At 49.7% G+C, this 19,924-nt stretch overlaps 1 protein-coding gene across 33 annotated transcripts in view; it reads left to right on the forward strand.

Moving 5' to 3' along the window:
• Window positions 1–19,461, forward strand: part of ANK2 (ankyrin 2) — a 359,674-nt gene extending 340,213 nt beyond the window's left edge. For 28 of the 33 annotated variants that reach the window (XM_074338595.2, XM_088792646.1, XM_074338609.2 and 25 more), the window contains 11 exons: window positions 1,045–1,119; window positions 3,091–3,222; window positions 4,113–4,256; window positions 6,536–6,806; window positions 8,943–9,234; window positions 11,308–11,400; window positions 11,836–11,919; window positions 12,024–12,188; window positions 13,245–13,427; window positions 14,771–14,862; window positions 17,278–19,461. In XM_074338595.2, the coding sequence (XP_074194696.2) occupies window positions 1,045–1,119; window positions 3,091–3,222; window positions 4,113–4,256; window positions 6,536–6,806; window positions 8,943–9,234; window positions 11,308–11,400; window positions 11,836–11,919; window positions 12,024–12,188; window positions 13,245–13,427; window positions 14,771–14,862; window positions 17,278–17,446 (1,700 nt within the window). In that variant the 3' untranslated portion in view covers window positions 17,447–19,461. The remainder of the gene's footprint in view (window positions 1–1,044; window positions 1,120–3,090; window positions 3,223–4,112; window positions 4,257–6,535; window positions 6,807–8,942; window positions 9,235–11,307; window positions 11,401–11,835; window positions 11,920–12,023; window positions 12,189–13,244; window positions 13,428–14,770; window positions 14,863–17,277) is intronic. The other 5 variants (XM_019757026.3, XM_074338596.2, XM_088792645.1 and 2 more) reach the window with 3 other exon arrangements.
• The last annotated feature ends 463 nt before the right edge of the window (window positions 19,462–19,924 follow it).

Here is a 19,924-nt window from a genome sequence, read left to right on the forward strand (position 1 = left end):
ATTAGATACAGCAGACAACAACACTCAAACTTTGCATGATTTAAGTTGGCTGTGAGGGGATGATGGCTGTGAATTATAAAAAAGGAAACCGTAGATGGTTTGAGAAGTAGCCTCTGATCTTCCACTATCTCTACAATTAAGACTATTCTTAAATTTGCATATAAAAATGTCGCAATCCATGCTCTGAAATGCTGCCTATCAATTAATGGGGGTTAAAAAAAAATGGGAAAATTATACTTGTGTAAGTAATATATTAGCTTACTTGGTAGTAAGTAGACAAACTTTGCCCCGAAGACACACGTACATCCTAGTAGAGTGCATTGCGTGTGCGCACACACACACACACGCACACACACTCACACGGACATACACACGCACACACACATACGCACGCACACATGCACACACGTACACTCACGCACACGCACACACGCACACACACTCACATGCACACACATACACTCACACTCACTCATCCTCCCCCCGTCCAGGTTACCAGGACCGAGGCAAGTGTTGTTTCTGACCATACTGAAAAAACCCGGTATGGTCTGTCCACCCCCTGTCCAGGTCTCATGTGACTCTTGGGTGTGATTGTTTTCCAGACATCACCTGGAAGTGATGCTGCTGCCATGGGCAGTGACAGGAAGCCCTAACTGATTACTCCACTTCTGCATCCCGTTTATGGTTTTTCTGGTGTTTGGTGACCAAGATGATTATTTTCTGGTGGGCAGTATTCTCTCAGATATTTTAAAAGGAAATCCCTAGAATTACTAGAAATCGGCAACTGATATAATTATGTCATTGACTTAGTCTTGATTAAAGAGATATGGAAGCAGATGGTTTTTATGATTTCTGTTAGATTTCTTCCCCATTCCATTCCAGAAGTCAGGCAAACACACCGTTTAATATGACTTAAAACATAATAGCTAAATTGTGCTATTATCAGATATTTGGACAAGTGACCTCCTTTCTGTGGATGACCAGCACTGGGGTCCTCTCTGGTCATAGACAATCTTTGGCCATTCTGTTTTTGACCTTCTGTAGATCAACAGGATGAGCAGGAACGGATCGAGGAAAGACTGGCATATATCGCCGATCACCTCGGCTTCAGCTGGACAGGTAAAATAAGTGTGACCTACTTTGTCAACAAAACCTGCTTGGTTTCAATGACATAGTTGCATCAGCCAAGTGTCACTAACAATGAGACAGGTCTTTTTTCTTTCCTTGAGGAAGAACAGTGAAAAGCGTAATGAACTGCAGACTACAAAATCCAGGCTCTTGTTACCTCAGCCTGTGAACCAGGGCAGACCATTCATTGTCTCTGGAATGTGGAATAATGGAAGGCTAGACTGGGAGAGTCTATGGGGACCACAGCCCGTGCTGCCCTGTCTCGGGAGCTGCGGACACCTCAACTTTGGGGAGATTGTGTGTTTGAAAAGCAGTGTTAGGAGCTAGTGTCATAAAATGCACTTTGAGCTTTAACCAGGGACTCTTATTCCAGATACCTTATTTCCGGTGTCTTCACCATGACCAGCGCTAAAATCTGCTCTGGATTAAAGCCGAAATACATATGAATGAGACGTTGCACTCATTTTCTGAGAAACAGGCATGTTTAAGAGTAGAAATTGTAGTATACGTTAAATAATTTATTAAGGAAGAGTGAATTCTAAAATCAGTATGGTTTACTTACAAATCATGGTTTGTATACCCTGTCACCTTTCCTGTGACTTAACATATTAAAGCAAGATTGTCAGTCTCTGGCCTTCTTTCTTTTTCTAGTCTGACTTCCTTTTATATCACTTGTGACTACTTTATTGAAACAAATAGTGTATATTTAATTCTCATCTCCTTTCAGTTTCTGAGAGATTTGGTGATGACTAGGAGTCCAAAAAATACCCTTAACAGAGATAACCGATAATGTAGAATAAATGGAAGTAGGAAGAAGAGCCATTTTCTTTAGAAATTAATCAAATTGACTTAATTGAAGAATTTAGGGGAAGGAAAGACAGCAAAACATCCCTGTTGACTTATGAAAGAATTGCTTCCTTTGTTTCTTAATTATGTATGTATACATATATAGTAAATGTCATCTCTGTATACTTGTTGAAAATTCAGAGCCTACCGCCATACAGAGTGGTAGGAGGATGAAAAGTAAGTCTCTCACCTACATCTCACCTGAAAGGTAACTGCTACTATTTTCTCATGGATTCAGGAAAAATATGCAGTGCTCACATCTGTGCCTGTTACTGGAACATAAGCAAAATTTTACTTCATATTCCATCACTAGACATATCTGTCTCATTCTTTTAAATGGCTATGTAATTCTGCTGTGTGAAGGTACCAAAATTTTATCAAAGGCCTTTGTTGATGGATATTTAGGGTCTGTCCTACTAATGGCAATAAATATACTTGTGCAACGGTGTATTTTTGTGAGTATATCTGTAGCGCATATTCCTTGAAGTAGAATTGCTGAGTAAAGTATATGTATATTTTTAATTTTGAAAGATATTGGCAAATTGCACTCCAAAGAGGACACCTCATTTACACACACTTACACACACACACCCCACCACCACCATGTATAAGCATCCACAAAGAATGTCAGTGGTAGACTTTAAAGGAAAATTTTGTGGCTTCTTTCATAAGTCAGTTAATGCTTCCTAGCCCTTATTCATATGATATCAAATCAAAGGAAGGAATTTAGTCAACCACCACAATATAGCCACAAGCAGTATTTCTCCATGTGTCCCGAAACAGAATCTGTAGTTCTTCAAACATCACCTAATGATGATGGAAAGTGAGAAGCGGTCTGTTTCTCCTGTTTTCAGCCATTTGTCTTCCATTATCTTGGTTAAGAGTATAAACCAGTGCATATGGTCTCTTCCACGTTTGGGGATTAACGTATTTTATCACCATTTCCTCTATGATAGTGATCGATTCTATACTCAGTTTTACGGAAAAGTCTGCAACTAGTGCTGGGAGGACAAAGGCACGTGGGAGTCGAGTCGCTTCTAGTCCACGGAGTACAGCAAGGCCAGTGACTGCGCGGTGGGTGGGGTCGGTGCGCTCACTGCCTGTCTTCTCTCCCAGAGTTAGCACGGGAACTGGATTTCACTGAGGAGCAGATCCATCAGATCCGCATCGAGAACCCCAACTCTCTGCAAGACCAGAGTCATGCACTGCTCAAGTACTGGCTGGAACGGGATGGCAAGCACGCGACAGGTGGGCGGGGCGACGGGTGGGCGGGGCGACGGGTGGGCGGGGCTGCCGCGGGCGGAGGCGCGGCCGGCAACCCTCGCGCAAACTTAGTAACGTCACAGATGCACCAAGCTGAAGGGCCAGTGTGAGCGCGTGCGAACAAGCCGACTTGTGCATCACGTGAAAGTTCCCACAGTGCATCTGCGAACAGCATTAACCAGTGGGAAGTGACAGTCGCGCCGGCCGCCAACAGGCGTGCTGTCCGAACCCTGAAGTTTTTGGATACTGACAGTACTTTAATGGTCGTTCCTTCAGCTCCTGTTTCCTTCTCTCCTAAATAACTCCAATGGGAAACTGTCAAGCCGATATCCCGTGTGATGCTTTGTATAGGACCATCTGAGCACATCAGATAAAGTGGGGAGTGACTCAGCCCCTCCACTGGGCAGTTTCCCACTCCCTTCGGGGCGGCTCAGAGGCCCTACCCGCAGACCTTCCTCAGTGACTTGGGGTTCACGGCCACCTCTGCTTGTCCCGCATTCCTCCAGGTGGGACTGCCCAGTGGAGCTAGTCAAAACAGAGGGCCCCGCTACACTTAAGTTTTGGACGGTCAGCAAATGCTTTTTTAGTAAAAGTACCCCCCATGCAATGTGTGGGATGTACTTAGACTGCAGCCGCCTGGGTCCCCTGCCTGGATTCAGATTTGACTGGGGGCCCTGGCAGGTCTGCTGTCAGGGCACCAGCCCTTGCTGCATCACCTTTTTGTGCATCTCTTGTTGGCATGCTTGTTTTCACAAAAACCTTACTTGGGCTTTAGTTATTTCCTGTACAAATATCAAAATGTTACTAGGCCACTAAATGAGCGATTTTAAAGGAGTCCCTCACGTGCAGTAAATGCTGTTTCTCTGATGTCGCAGATGTTAGTCTCACTGACTGTCTCACCAAGATCAATCGGATGGACATTGTGCATCTCATGGAGACAAGCACGGAGCCTGTGCAGGAGCACACGAGTCACAGCTCGGTGGAAATGGGACCGACTGTGGCACTGGATGACAGTGAAGGTGAGTGTGTGTATGGGTGTGAGTGTGCATGTGCGTGTGTATATGTGTGTGTGAGAGAGTGAGTTACTGTGCGTGTATGTATGTGAGCGTGTGAATGTGTGACTGGGTGTGAGTGTGTGCATGTGTGTGCATGTGAGTGTGTGTGTGTAAGTATGGGTGTATGTGTGCCTGTGTGTGCATGAGTGTGAGTATGTATGTGTGTGTGTGTGTGTGTGTGTGTGTGTGTGTGAGAGCGTGTGCATGTGTATGGTTAATTCAGGCAAATAGACTTGCCGTCTTCCTTTCCTTAGAGGGTGGACTGTCTCTGGTGACCACACATTTTCCTCTCCTGTGAGGTACTGATTCCATCACCAGGGCTGCACCCTCATCACCTCACCACCTCCCAAAGGCCTGCCTCCTAGGCCATCACCTTGGGATAAGGTTTCAACATGGGAATTTTCAGGGGACACAGTCAGTCCCAATGCCCACTGGTTCCATCCCCGCATTCCTTGATGGCACTTCTGCTCCGTGCGTCGTTTCCTCCACTTCTGGGCCACAGCCGTGGTGCGGCCACTTCCGACGTCTGATGTGAAGAAGCATTACACGTACTCTTGCTTTGTCTGGATGAACCAGGCTTCACACCCACTGGGTCCTCGGGCCACTGGCCCTCCCACCCACTCAGCCCTGCAGAGTCTGATTCATTCTTTCACTTCCATGCTCACTCTCTTCTCCTTTCAGCCTCCAGCATTTCTCTTCCCTTATTTATTCCAACTGCATGTTTCTTAGAAGCCAGGAGTAGTCACGAGCAAAAGCCCACATGCACAGGACCCGCGACCAGAGCGCACTCCGTGCTGATGCCCACCTTTCTCCTGCCTGAGGTGTCCTCGCTTCGCTAAAACCAGCATCTGTTACGAGGTCTCGTCCCTTTTATCTGGAGCAGCGGCACCCCTGCGGTTGTCCACGGTGTCTCCTGCAGCCAGGCCAGGCCCCAGGACCAATCGTGCCTCACTAGCCCCATCTTTAGAAACAAAGCTAAGCAAACCCCTCCTTTCAGCCCCAGTCTGCTGCTCTGTCCTCTGCATCCATTTATAGGAAGCCTCATCAGTGGAACAGCCTAACTGTCCTGCCATTCTCTCTAGAACTGTCTCTGGCATCCACTCCAGTCGGGCTCTTGTCCTCAGTGTGGGACAGAAACAGTCTTGCAAAATTCGCCTGTTGTTTCCTCATGGCAAACGCAGTGACTAGTTCCCGGCGTTCATCTTTCTTTACCCCTTAGTGACATTTGACACAAAAAATCCCCACTCAAATTTATCTTCACTCATTTCCGATGACGCCTTCTCCTCTGGTTTCATCTTCCTTTCTTAGTGGCTGTTCTTCCTCTTCTGTAGCTTCTGACTTATCACAGATTTACAGGGTGGCGTGTGTTACTTTCCGCAAGAGCCTCTGAGCTGTCCCGTCTCCCGTCTCTCCTCTTTCGTGCATCCTTGGGCACCCGCCCTCCTCAGGGTCATGGCTCCAGCACGTTCTGTTCCGTCCACTCTGGCGGGCTCTCCCGCAGCCCATCAGCTTCCTTTTCTCTCCCTTTATTTGGGCATCTCCTCAGATAGCCCTTCCCAGGGGAGACTGTGCAGACCAGTGTGTCTACACGAGGCCTCCAGCCTGGTTTCCTTTCCTCCTGGAGTTTGCATAGGTCATGGTTGTAGGGATGCCAGTTCAGTGAGAAGCTGTCCTGTGTCATCCACTGCTTTGCATGCAGACGTACACAGCACCTGTACACGGGGGTCAGTGTCACTCAGTATGTCTGTGAGGGAATGAATGAGTAGGCGAAGGTCAGCCACGTCTGCCACGCACCTTTTAGTGGCCCCTCAGTGCCCTGCACAAGTGTGTGAAAGTCCTTAGCCTGGCACAAGCATGTGACCTCAGAGCTGTGTCATATGTTAACACAAGCGGAGCTCCTGGAACAGTGCCTGACACACAGGAAGTGTGCAGACTGTTACTGTTAACTCTTACCTAAGACCCTGTGCCGCAGCTGTCGCCATTGATGGCTCCTTATCACTAGGTTTCCCCCGTGTGCTCTTGCCTAGCTCTCTAGCCTGAGCTGGGAGCACCTGGCCCAGCGTGGCCTATCTGCACTCTCACCCGCCTGTTGGCCTGGGTGACCCACACTGTCTCGGAGGCAGACAGTGTGTCTTCAGCTTTGTAATCGTGGGGCATCACAGTGTGGGGCAGGCAGGGGCAAAGATACGTGCCTCTGACACGGTGGGCGTCCGTTCACCCTGCGCTCGCCTTGCTGTCTGCAGGCTTCTCAGTGCTTCCCGAGGAGCTTTGTGGCGCCCGGCCCGAGCCCGTGGAGGACAGCCGGTCCCACAGCCACCCCCCCATTGTGTCTGACGAAGACCTCTCCGTGGGTCATTCCACTCTTCAAGACTGCGTCCCCAGAGCCGATGGGGACAGCTCAGCGGCCCCGCTCGCTGCCCACCACTGCCAGGAACAGGTGCGGCACGGTCTTTCGGGGACCCCGCTGGAAGAGCCATCGGAGGAGCTGTGGGAGGAGCGTCAGCAGGAGCACTTGTGAGTGTCGGGGGTACGCGGTCACACGCAGCCGCCGCCGGGCCAGCCACACACAGGCCGAAATGGGCCTGGGCCTTGCTGGTGGCCCCCAGTGACAGGCCACGCTCCAGAGAAAAGCAGGATACTTGAGGCGTGGTTGTGACGGTGGCCTGCGGCACAGACCCGCTTGGACCAACTTCCAGGCCTGTAGCCGTGGGCAAGGCCCTGGGCCTCGGAGCCTCCATTTCACATCTGTAAACATGCACTCAGTCATCTCACAGGGTCAGAGGTCCGGGACGTGCCTGTGAAAGCACTGTCTACACCAAAATTTCGTGCAGACCACACAGTGTTCCTTGTAAGGTGGCCGCACGTCCCTCCTCTGACGCTTCTGAAGCATGCCCACTGGTGGGTTCGTGCCCGCTGGTGGGTTCATGCCCGTTGGTGGGTTCATGCCCGTTGGTGGGTTCGTGCCCGCTGGTGGGTTCATGCCCACTGGTGGGTTTGTGCCCGCTGATGGGTTCATGCCCGTTGGTGGGTTCATGCCCACTGGTGGGTTCGTGCCCGCTGGTGGGTTCGTGCCCGTTGGTGGGTTCATGCCTGCTGGTGGGTTCATGCCCACTGGTGGATTCGTGCCCGCTGGTGGGTTCGTGCCCGCTGATGGGTTCATGCCCACTGGTGGGTTCGTGCCCGCTGGTGGGTTCATGCCCGTTGGTGGGTTCATGCCCACTGGTGGGTTCGTGCCTGCTGGTGGGTTCATGCCCGTTGGTGGGTTCATGCCCACTGGTGGGTTCGTGCCTGCTGGTGGGTTCATGCCCGTTGGTGGGTTCATGCCCACTGGTGGGTTCGTGCCTGCTGGTGGGTTCATGCCCGTTGGTGGGTTCATGCCCACTGGTGGGTTCGTGCCTGCTGGTGGATTCGTGCCCGCTGGTGGGTTCGTGCCCGCTGGTGGGTTTGTGCCCGTTGGTGGGTTCATGCCCGCTGGTGGGTTCGTGCCTGTTGGTTTGTGCCCATTGGTGGGTTCAGAGTGTCTGCAGAGGGCGCAGGGGAAGCAGCCCTCGGGCCTCGGCAGTGAAGCTCAGGTACCTAACAGTTTATAAAACAGACGCAGAAGACTGACACAGATTACCCCAATGAGGTGGGCTGGCTTGGCGTGGGAGCACGGCCGGTCCTCAGCATCATCAGCTCAGAACTTGGGTCTGGCTTCTTGGATGCAAAGGAGAGAGACTTGTTCAAATGCACTTGTGTCTAGAAAGACAAAACCCATCATGAGAACGGCAGGTGCGTCCCCAGCCCAGAAATCTGGGAACAGTGTCAGGAGACTGCCTCCCGGCGTTTCCTTTGTCCTTCAGTGAGATTCGTGTTGGGGTCACTGGACTTGAGCAGGAGAAGTGGGTAATGAGTGATCCCTTCTCCCACTGAGCTACCCATCCACCTTCAGATTTTAGGTGAGGGCGTCAGGAAGAGGAAATGCGGAGGACGAAGGAAAAGTCGGGAAGCAAAGGGGAGCTGTCAGAGAGGCGCTCCGGGCATTGAATACTACAGAGTGACAGAAACTTGCAATACATTGTAAAAACGAGCAGAAAAGGCAGAGAACTTTTTTATTTAGAAGTTGAGATTGTAAAGACTGCCCGGGAGTAACTGCACACTGTTAGCATAAAAAGTGTCAGTGTCAGCACTTGTTTCTGCCACGCAGTGGCTTCCTAGTAGAATAAGAATCTTCTGTGTTTATAAACATGATAACTGTATTCATGTGGGGATTATATTTGCTTTTTAAACATTTTGCTAAGTTGTGATTCTTGCTTCAAAAGCTTTGTTAGTGACAGGTCTTTGTTTTGCAAACCTCCGCAATCCTTCAGGATCACCTTGAGTTATCAGAGGAAAAATAGAATTATAATTGATACACTTTGTAGAGATTGGGTCACGATGATACATGTGAGGTTCATTTTTATCTGTAAAGCTGATAATTTTTATGTTTCCCAGCCAGCGCTAGAGCAATGAACTGTAACTCTAGCCTACATTTTACCTACGATTTTTACTTCAATTTCATTTCTTGGTCAAATTTACAAAACCTATTTGACTTTCATGGACTGGGAAGACGCATTTCCCTTGCTTCGGTGGGGGGATCCTCCGTGGTGTGATACGACTTTTCCCTTTCAGTGTGACAACCCCAAAGACAGACATGTGCGACACTCAGAAGGCTATGGCAGCACCTGGCTCTCCCAGCCAGACCCCTGAGGAAGTGAGGACCCCTCCTGAAGAGGACAGGCCCTACCTCCAGCCGCGGACAGCGAGTGAACGGGGAGACCCTCCCATCGTACAAGAACCCGAGGAGCCCCCGGAACACAGGCAGGGGGCTTCTCCTCGGAAAACCAGCCTCGTGATCGTGGAGTCGGCTGATGACCAGCCACCGGTCTTCGAAAGATTCGATGAGGATGCAGCATTTCAAAAGGTAAGAAGTTCTCCGTTCCTTGCCCACATGGAACGGCTGCCAGCCGTCTTCATTCTCCATTTCTCTGATGGCTTACTTTTTCACTGCACAACAAAAGTTTGGCCAAATAAATTAACCCTGGCCACTTGAACTCCCCAGTGCTTTTTAAAATCTGGAAACCAGTAAATCTAGAAAACAATGATACACAGTTCCAATTCTAGCTACTTGACCACAAGCCCTAACTTTATCCCTGGAAACCATTGCTAAGAAAAATGGACATGGGGCGAGCAGTACCCCATTTGGCTTTCACAGTGAGAGCGGGGCGCCGGTGGGAGGCGCATGGGAGGGGCACCTTGTCAGCAGCACAAGGGTTGTTTCCAAATTCAGTCTCCTCATGTGTGTTTTAAGAATGACTTAGAAAAAGGACATTCTGCGTAAACTTACTCCTGGTTCTAAGTGTCAGCAGCATGAGGTGCAGCCCAGTCCCTTGTCATTAAGTGCTCTTTGACACTATAGAGAGGGCTGGAGGCTGTCTGAGCAATTCATTTAAATAATTTATTCCGAGAATGTGGTCTGAATGGTTCAAAGCCTCAGCACTAACTGGGGGGGGGGGGGGAACGGGACTGCTCCCCCGAACTCCTGAGTCTGGGGGAGGGGTGGGAAGGAGTCTGCATTTTCAGTAACTCCCTGGGTGATTTTCTCACGCAACAAGTGTGAGAATCTGTTTGAATTAAACTTAATTTAAGTTAAAGTTGGTATTATTTTTCCTATTAGAATTCAAAAGCAGTCTGTATGTCAAAATGTTTTTGAAGCATTAATATTTATCTGTCTTAGCAGGAAAGAATGAGTTAGATAAAAGAATTAAAACTTTTAGGGGAAAAAGGTAACACAACGTATCTTTGGGCTTAAGTCCTGCGTTTGTTTTGGTTCAGTGTGAGCAGACACTGTTAGCATGATTCACCTAAAATCATGACTAGAATTAGGAGCGCTCCCGGCAGGTAAGAACCTTTCCCGATTTTGGCAATTGTCTTCAACAATAAATTCATCCCATGAATGGATTTTTATTTCACGTTTGCCTTTGCACGGAATTACTCATCTCTCAAGTTCTTGGTTTCAATCAATTCCAGTAAAAATAGACACTGTCTGGGATTAAAAGTTACCAAATTTAGGCTAAGAATCCATAAGCTAATGATTAAGTATGGACTTGAAAAAATGACCTGGATAATTGATATATTTAATTTGTTCTGTGCATATAAGTCAGTTGTGATAAGTCACTCTGTGCCCCACAGTCTGTGTTCAGGCCTTGCCCTCACGCGTGGTGAGCGCCCAGCCATCTTGCTGCTGCTTGCTCTTCTGACCCGTATGTCTCAGGCCCCTGACGTGAGGACCCAGTTCCCATCACTTTTCTTGCTGACCCTATTTCTAGGCAGCAGATTCCTGAGTGTATTTAAAGTACAGTTTAGTTTAGAATTTGTGTTTTCCTTTAGCAGAAAAGAATGTAGAAATATAAGGCGTACTTTAAAGTATGTTGAAAAATTTAGTTTTTTAAAAAACAACATTCCACTAGGAAAGAGTGACTCCACGACTTAAGTTCTAATATAAAGTTCTAATGTCACCTAGAGCTTTGGGCCATATCCATAAACTTGCGCTGCTGTCTGCCTCCCAGCCTCTGCAGAATGAATGACACTCTTCAGGGTAGTCTCCCTGAGGCCAGGGAGACGCACTTCTGGCTGGGTCCCGCCGTGGGATGCTCGGGCTTGCTGCAGGAGGTTCTGCTATAAGCAGAACACACTGCTGTTCCTGCGGGTCAGCCACTCAGAGCCAAAGCCCGAGAGTCAGTGGGCCCGTGGGCTCATTCTCAGGAGCAGTGTGGACAAGCCACTGACTTCTGACAGTCTCGACAGCTCTCAGAATTTTTTCATTCATTGAACAAAAAGCTGTATTCTCATTGAAGTTTGAGACTGGCATGCAGTTGTCACCCCTGCTGGCTTTTCCAGTGAAAGACACTGCCAGAGACCAGTGTGAGGTACAGGGCAGAAGCCAGTAGCAAGACATCCCCTAGCATGACAAACAAACCTGCTTCCATGCTTCCAGGAGATAACAGAGGAGTTAGGGGAACTGGAGGCCAGCTCAGAGGAGGAGGCCATGGTAACCACCAGGGTTGTCCGCCGGAGGGTCATTATCCAGGTACCGCACGTGCGGGACAGTGTGTCCCCGTAAAGCTAGTGACTGCCCTGGGGCAGTGAGGCCTGGCATGCTCCTTGGCAGTGCATGGCCTCCTGAAAGCTGACCCTTAACTCTCCTAAGTGACGTTGTAAAGAAAAGTGCCTGATGGCGCCTGTGGGCTCCTCAGGGCCACAGCCAGAGCAGAGTTTTCCCTGCTGTTCCACCCTTCACCTGTGGCCTGTTCTTGTGTGTCTGCCTGAGTTTTAGCTAACTTTGGTCACCTCCTCCTAAGCATGTGACAACCTGCCTTCTTGTTCTCTTTAACCTACCACCTAACGGCGTGGCACTCAGTATGCTTTCATGGTCTGGCACCGCTCACGTCACACACCCGTGTGGAGGCCGGGCCTCAGATGCCACCACACCAGGCCGGACTGACTCTTTCTCTCAATTCCTCAGGGGGACGATGTGCCTGACATGCCCCCGGAAACAGTCACGGAAGAGAAGTACGTGGACGAGCACGGACACACCGTGGTGAAGAAGGTACTGGCCCACGTGTCCCCAAAGGCTGCTTTTAGAGCAGCCTAAATTCATCAGGGCCTGGTCCCATGACTCAGAAACAGGACGCATGAATCAATGTCTTCCAGGTCACCAGAAAAATCATTAGGCGGTACCTGTCCCCCGACGGCACTGAGAAGGAAGAGGTCACGATGCAGGGACTGCCCCAGGAACCCGTCAGCATCGAGGACGGGGACGGCTACTCCCGAGTCATAAAGCGCGTTGTCCTGAAGAGTGATACTGAGCAGTCAGAGGTGAGGCCATGCGCTGCTCCTACACTGACTTACGGAGGTGACATGGTGCTCAGAGGACACACACGGTGTGCGGGGATGTGGCAGTCTGCTCTGAGTTGCACATTCTTTCTTCCTGATTTTGTGAAATTGTAAAGTAACCATCAGTGAGATGTGTAACTGTCATACTCATTGGCTTTGTCCAGTCCTTTTTGTTTCTATTTTCCATCGAACTCATACGTAGTTGACCGCAGCAGAAATCCAAAAACACTAGACTCCCACTTGCTGGCGAGCAGAGTGACATGAACATGTCCTGTGTGCGCGGGAAGTGCTCGAGTGTCCCCGTGCGCACGGAAGTGCTCGAGTGACCCCGTGCGCGCGGAAGTGCTCGAGTGTCCCGATGCACACGTGGAAATGCTCCTGCGTCCCCGTGTGTGCTGAAGTGCTCCTGCCTCCCTGTGCACGTGCATGGCAAGACCAGTGCGGCCAGCCCAAGGGCCTTCTGCGGGAATGTCCGTAGATGCTCCACTTTCCGGCCTCTGCATTTCACAGCCGCTGATCAGGATCTAGAAACTCCTTCATTCACAGGGTTCTTTCTCTTTTACATCCCTCTTTGAGGGACGTGTTGACTCTCTTGGACACATAAGTTGAAATATTCTCACCATTTAGCTTCCTTGCATCCTCAAAATTTCATTGTGATGTGTGCTTGCCAGTGTGCTCATATCTTCGAGAGTTCCTCCTTTGGGGTTCATTTCATCTTCATGATATCAAAACTGTTTAGCCGGGAAAGGAGCGTTCATCCGCAGGTGGCATGTCTGCATCGCACTGAGCAGTGTCTTACGAAACTTCCTGCCAGATTTTTGTTGAAGTGCTTAAGTATTTGTTTGGACTGTGTAGAGAGAACCATTACACAGACTTTATCAATTAATTGTAGGTTTTTTTCCTGCTTCTCTTTTTCAAAATACTGTTTTCTGGAAGGCCAGTCTATAACATTGTAGTGTGTGTATGTCTTTACATAGAACAATTTTCCGTTGTTCCATTTGGCAGTGAGATCTGCACTGTGTGTCCTTCCTTCATCAGGTGACGTTGTCTGAGCCCAGTGTCCCGAGCGGTACCTCACAATTTCAGGCTGAGCCAGTGGAAGGCCGTCGAGTCAGCAAAGTTATTAAAACAACAGTGGTCCATGGAGAGAGGATGGAGAAGCATCTGGGCGACCCTGCTTTAGCCACTGACCTTCCTTCAGCCAAAGACGACTTTGAAGAGGTATGAGACCATCTTCACCTTGTCTGTGTATTTGATGTTTGCGTTGTGTTTAAAAAGAATGTGTGTTACCATTGTGTTTCTCCATGTATGTACTCACGGAAAGGTGCAGAATACTTCCAGAGAGGATATTCCTGCTTGAATAAGTTGTTTGGTGAAGTAGTACGTCCTCAGCCCTGGCACTCGTCAGTGTCTCCGTGGGAGCTTTTCAGAATCTAGATGAGCAGCTGCACTTCAGCTGAGTCACAATCAGGAGCCTGGCGCCATCAGACATCTTGCTTAAAAGACCCTGGCGTGCTTGCTCTCTTAGTGAGGAAGGGGAAGAAAGAAAGACATAGCAGGGTATCTTTGTTGGCTAATATTCTCAGGTATTTCTAGTGATAGGCAGTAAAGAGAACTCAGGTATATTTTATTCCATAAATAAAAGGAGCATTTATAATTAAGTTCTGATTTCTAGTAAATGGGTCTACAGTCACAGATCCACAAACCCTTACTATGATTCACAAAATCCAAAAATTCTGAAAACCAAGCCCAATTTTACTAACGAAAAGTTAGTATCAAGCTAATTTGGCAATAAAACTTACTGTGAAGTGACACGGAGCTATAACGACATGTCTTTTTATCCTACCTAGAGCAAATATTTATATGTTTTGCTGTTGATGTATTAATGGATGTGATTGCAGGATTCTGTGCCTATCCCACCAGGGATAGTAGAATATACAGTATTTACATCCTATTACTTTTCTAAAGTCCAAAAAAAAAAGTAATCTGAATTCTGAAACACATGTCGCCCCAAGGGTTTGGACAAGGGATGGTGGGTGTGTGCAAAGACACCCGAAATGAAACGCTTCTCCTACTGAAACACTATGGAGGCAGATGTTCCCTTCGTGCCCCCTCCACACCCATATGTGCATTGAGGTTGCTTATATAAGAATGCGCAGGGAGAGTAAAAGCATACCTGATTCAAATGCTCTTAGCTCTTCCCATGTTGGGAACCAATGAGCTTGGACAATCAGAGGGTGAATTATCTGAGTTGTTTGCTACCCATGTTTGCCTCTGCTCATTGCATTTGTCGTCGGAGTTTCCACTATAAATCAGAGGGGTGAGGTGAGGAGGAAATCAAAAGTCAACAGTACGGGTGTTGGTTTGCAGTCTCTGTAAAGTATAGAACCAAGTCCTTCACAGATGGGGCAGATCTAAGTAAAACCCAGTGCTTAGATCTGCTCCTGAGAACGGTCCCTCCTTTCCAGTATCTTTCATGCTGACGATCAGTTACGCCAAGCAGCAGATTGTGTTCAAGCTCACGGCGGATGATGGGTTGTCTTGTTTCTTCTCTCTCGCTTCAGGCTCTGAGTTACGCAGGTAGCCACATGAAAGTGCACTTTCCCACTTTAGTAGAGAATGAAATCCTGAAAGAGGATGGATCAGTAATTAAAAGGTTTGCGTTAGCATGGATTGTGTCAACTAACACCTTAAAAAGCTTTCCAACTTTAAGAAAGAAAAATGGAGCCCCTGGACACACACTAAAGCCCCTTGGGCAACTGCCCAACCCTCCGCCCCAAGACTTTTGTCAGGTGGCAGATGTGTCAGCATGTCACGCTGCGAGTGGGCACCTGTGCCCACCGTCACCCCCTGGGCTTCAGTAAGTCACCAGTTCTGTTGAGGCCAGCCAGCTGGGTGCCCTCTGGTGACATATTTGGAGAGCATAGGAAGAGAGATCTAGTCAGCTGCTCACGATTGAGTCTTGTGCCTGCTACCTCCAGCTCAGTCTCAGTAAATCGTTTCTTTAGTGGCACACGCCGTTGTTTCCCTTCAAGCTGTTTCATGCCTCTGCGTGAATGTGCCATAATGTGAGTGTGAGCCTGGATATGCCGCGTGATGCTGAAACCAGGGGCTTTTGTAAGTCAGAACGTGTCTGAAAGCAGGAGGCAGCCTGCCTGTGCGCAGGGGACGGGGCCTGTGTGTAGCTCCCCCGGCTGCCCCGTCCCCGTCACTGAGACCCGCAAACCTGGGCACCGTGCCTCGGGCTGTTCCCCTTCTCCCTGGGCCTCCGGCAGCACTGTGAGGACCAATACAGAGCTCCAGCCTGGCAGCCAGAAGACCCAGTGGAAATTGAAATTACTGTTGTGCTTTTCACTCGAAGAGGACTGTCACTGAATGTGCTCTGCAAAGCTATGCTTAGCTTGCAGAACATCATACGTAGGACAGTGAAATTAAAACTTCTGTCACGGGGTCGCCCTCCAATGATACAATAACGAGCAGCCGCTGTGACTCTGACACAGTTGTTCACAGATTTGTAGCCGCTCCCTGAGTGGAGGGTGGAGCGCTTGTACTCTGAGCTGTTGAGTCTCCTGTGCGATCACTCAGGTCACCACGCTCAGCCCAGCATCACTGGACCTGCCAGTGGAACAGAGTTGGAGACGGGGGCTCCGAAATTCTCAATTCTGGCAAGTAAATTTGAGGCCAGGGATGTGGAAAACCAACGCAGCCCCACAGCTGCTTGATTAGGGACCCTACCGGGATACACATGGCTGTGCCCTGTCCCTTGAGGAGGTGTTCAGCGTGTCCCCTGCTCCCAGGACACAGAGGAGGAAGTCCCATCGCCGAGTGACACACACATATATTCGTCACACATTCATCACATATGTGGACACACACCTCCAGCGAGGGTGCTGTCATGGAAGCTTAGCCCCAAGGCCAAAGCCATCGAGGCCCCTACTAGCTCTTGGCAGAAAGAGTCAGATAGTTCCCTTTTTGGAGAAAAAATAAATTAGAATGCTGAATAGTTAGAAACCCAGGATCTGATTCCAGCCATCGGAACCAAATTTGATCTTTTGACCGAGAGGAACATACATACGACAGTTTGCGTAGTAGTGCAGGAAAGGGGGCCAAGAGGCCACAGAGAGGAAGGAGACGAGGCATCCAGAGGAGACCTGGCAGCGTTTTGGCCAAAACAAACCATTTAAAACTCAGGGTGAGCCTCACAATTGCAGAGGGTGCGTGAGGACGTAGCCCAGAGCAGGCCACCACTGGGGACCGTTGGGCTCCCTGAGGACAGTGCTGGGTGACGCTGCAGAAATGGACCGTGTCCTCACGGCCTGGCATGTGCCTGCATGGACAGTGCTCACAGACCCGATGCTGGGACCTTAGACTCCCAGCCTCATGGCTCACTCATGGTGGGATTTTCCATCTGGAGCATGGCTTAAATTCTCTGCGATGCAGTTTCCTTGATGGTGGTTATAGGATCTGGCACACAAAGCTCGCTCACTGCATGTTTGTGGCATGGAGATTTGTAATTGACAAGTAGGCAGTGAGAAGAACTGAGAGTGAACTAATCACCTGTCATCGTTTTCAAGTCAGGAGACAGGAACAGAATAGAGCAAAGCCATCTTAGCCCCTTTTCCAGATCATCAGCAGTCTGCTGAGGGGGCCCGGAGGGCAGCAGGAGATGTGAGACGGGTAGTGTGCATGGGGCTCCGAGGGGCCGGCAGGGCTGTCAGGTGTCCCCCCCCCTTGGCCTGTCCCTTCCTCACCGTCTCCAGGCCAAGCTTCAGAGGTGGCCCAGACCTCCTTCTCGGCCACCTTCCTCCGTGTTGACAGACTAATACCCCAGTTTAGAGAAAGCTCTCGGAACACTGGGGAGTGAGTGGGAGGTGACTGAGCATGAAGCCGGAAGCCGGGGGTGCTAATTCAATTAAAACTACGACCCTGGGCCGGTAGTAAGTCCACGTGGAATCAGGGTTCCAGGACGAGCCCAGCTCTTTGAAAGCCGTACCCATGATCAGACAGGAGCCACGTGTGGTCCCTGTACGCTGGGAAGAGGAGCCTGACTGTCTTGTGTGCCTCCCTCCAGGACGACGATGAGTAAAGCCAGCACACGGAAGAGGGCTGTGGTGAAGGACCAGCACGGGACACGCGTGTCCTTGGAGCAGCTGGAGGACGTGCCAGAAGCCCTGGGGCAGGACGACCTCCGGCACGACCTCCGGCGCCTCCTGCGGCATTTCTGTGAGGGCGACATGTAGCCGGAGGCCGAGTGCGGGCCGCCCGTCCTTACCGCAGGGCCCCCTTGTGTGCACCCCCTTTGTCTGCAGAGGGACCTCAGGGGCCCAGTGGGTGCCGGACGCTTCCACTTTTAGCAAACACTTCTGGCTGCATTTGGTTAGTTGTCCACCCTCTTTAACTGTAAGCTGATTTGTGACCAAAGATCGTATCCCTCCTCCCGGGTGGGGTGCCGTCCCCACGACTTCGTGGGGTGTGTGCTGCCCTGGGAACTGGCCCCTCCATTGTTCCTGCTCCCGCACGGGCTCCAGGGAGCCCGCCTACCAGGACGCCCTCGCTGCAGACCTCTTCCAGTGACGACGTAAGGGGTCCCTCGAAGGGACGCCCATGCCAGTGTACATAGCTGAAATGGTCAGTGAACACGTTAGGACTCCAGCCACTGCCGGCCACATCCACACTGGGCCCCGTGGGGAAAGGCCTGCAGACATAGCTGCACAGTGGTTCGGTAAGATACTGCTCACACAAGCGAATGACAATACACTTCTACTCAGAAGAAGCACTTCAAACCTACCACGTAGCCATGACTCCTACTTACGGATGGGGTGGTGGCCCCAGGGACCCACCCAAACTGAGCCCGTGCTGGTGCCCTGCTGTCACCTGTGACGGCAGCCAGGCTGAAGGCGGCGGAAGGGAGCAGAGGCCAGGAGCAGTGAGGTATTCAGGTGCTAGCAGCCACGGCCGGTGGCCTCCTAGCACGCGGGGTCCTTCATGGTGGGACGTATTGGCAGGGCGTTGCAGAAAGCGGCGACTGCTGTAGTGACTGACTTTCACGGCTGCTTCCAACCACGCTGTCTTACTGGCCACCCTTCCTTCAGGCCACTGCACTGGGGACAGCGCATCGGCAGCAGGCTCGCCCAGGACTCGGAGGGCAGAGTCCCTCACCGGGTGGGGCGGTCTCCTCCCCTTTCTCCGGGTTTATTGTCTTCGCTGATACCCGCATGTAGCATTTAAAACCCTAAGCCGCAGTCAGAACCTTCTTCTGGTCACATTGATGGTTTTCATTCTCTTCACCCCAAGCAAGCACTTCTCACTTTTCAGCGAGCGAGCGAGGTCTGTCTTTAGCTTGCAGACTAGGTTGAGAAATCCTTAAAAATTTGGTTTTGGTTAAAATTTTTGGTTTATTTATTTGAATTCTAGGCTCCCTTGAAGACCCTTAAGTGTATTTGCACACTTTCCTGTGTGTTTATTTCAAAGAAGGGATGTCAGTCATCTGAGCGATTTCCACGTCCTGTTCCTCACTCCTCTAGTGGTTGAAGCTGTGTAGCATTTAACACATATAGTCACAAATATATTCATATAAACAGTATACATTTTGGATCAGTTATTTGTTAAAGGAAAGTATATTCGATGAAGATGAAATTCAAAACAAACACCGGAGTCTGTCCTCCCAGATGCAACAGTTTCCAATTCTAGCTGGTCTTTTCCTGTTGTGCAAAAATGACTCATTGCTCCGAATGTCACAAACCAGTGTGACACACAATGCCACTTCGTCATTTCAGGTAGCGTTGCCAAGAGAGAATGTCCCAGGAGGGAGAGGCCCCACAAGCCAGGTCTCCAAGCCTCATGCTCGCCCTTCTGGGTGGTTCGATAGGAAGTAAACATTCTTTGGCAGCCAAAATGAGAGGCCCGTGGCGGAACTCTCCGAGACACACCATGGTCTTCTCGTCAGACCTTCACTGGAGCTCAAGAAATGCATTTCTGTCGTGTGGTTTGCAGTGCAGATGCTGTCTGTGTAACAACATAATGGTTATTCACCTTTTTTTGGTTCTGATTTTTGCTGTGTAATTGAGAAACTTGAATACTGTGAGAAGAAGTGGATTTCAGTTGATGAGTCAGCATCTGTTCCCATGGTGATGCCACTAATTGAATATATCTATGAGGGCATGTATTAGTTAATGGAGAAAACACAACACTAACAATACATAGCTGCAATGTGTATAATGGCTGATTTAACTAAATAAAATGTACAAGTGTGAAATGTGTCCGCAGTGATTTGTTCTTCTTTGTCACTAAGCTGTGATTTCAAAAGATGGAAGGTGACATACGAAGGACACGCGGTGACAGATAAGCCAACAGAAAGACAACTTGCTTTTTGCTTCTGTTTTTATCCAGCAACTGGATATGGTGTAGGCCAGACTCTGTGTTGAGCTCTGGGGTGAACAGAAAAATTTGATCCCTCAGGACTCTTCCTGTTGCTATGCAAAAGGAGAAAACCAAAGATTTACTTTCAGTTTGAGGATTGCTAGTAAATGAGAAGCGGGAATGTGGGGGTTTGGTGGTGAGGAGAGTGTAGCGGGCAGCAGCAGGGCCGGCTCAGCCCCCTGAGGCCGTGGCACCCAGGACACACCCGCAGGTGCCCCAGCTTATTTCTCAGTGTTTCAAGTCTGGCTTCAAAAAAATCTAGAAACTGGGGGGTATGGCCAAGCACAGGTGACAGGAAA

This window comes from Rhinolophus sinicus, chromosome 15, assembly GCF_057876585.1.
Source record: "Rhinolophus sinicus isolate RSI-liver-muscle chromosome 15, RSI-T2T, whole genome shotgun sequence".
Lineage (NCBI taxonomy): Eukaryota > Metazoa > Chordata > Mammalia > Chiroptera > Rhinolophidae > Rhinolophus > Rhinolophus sinicus.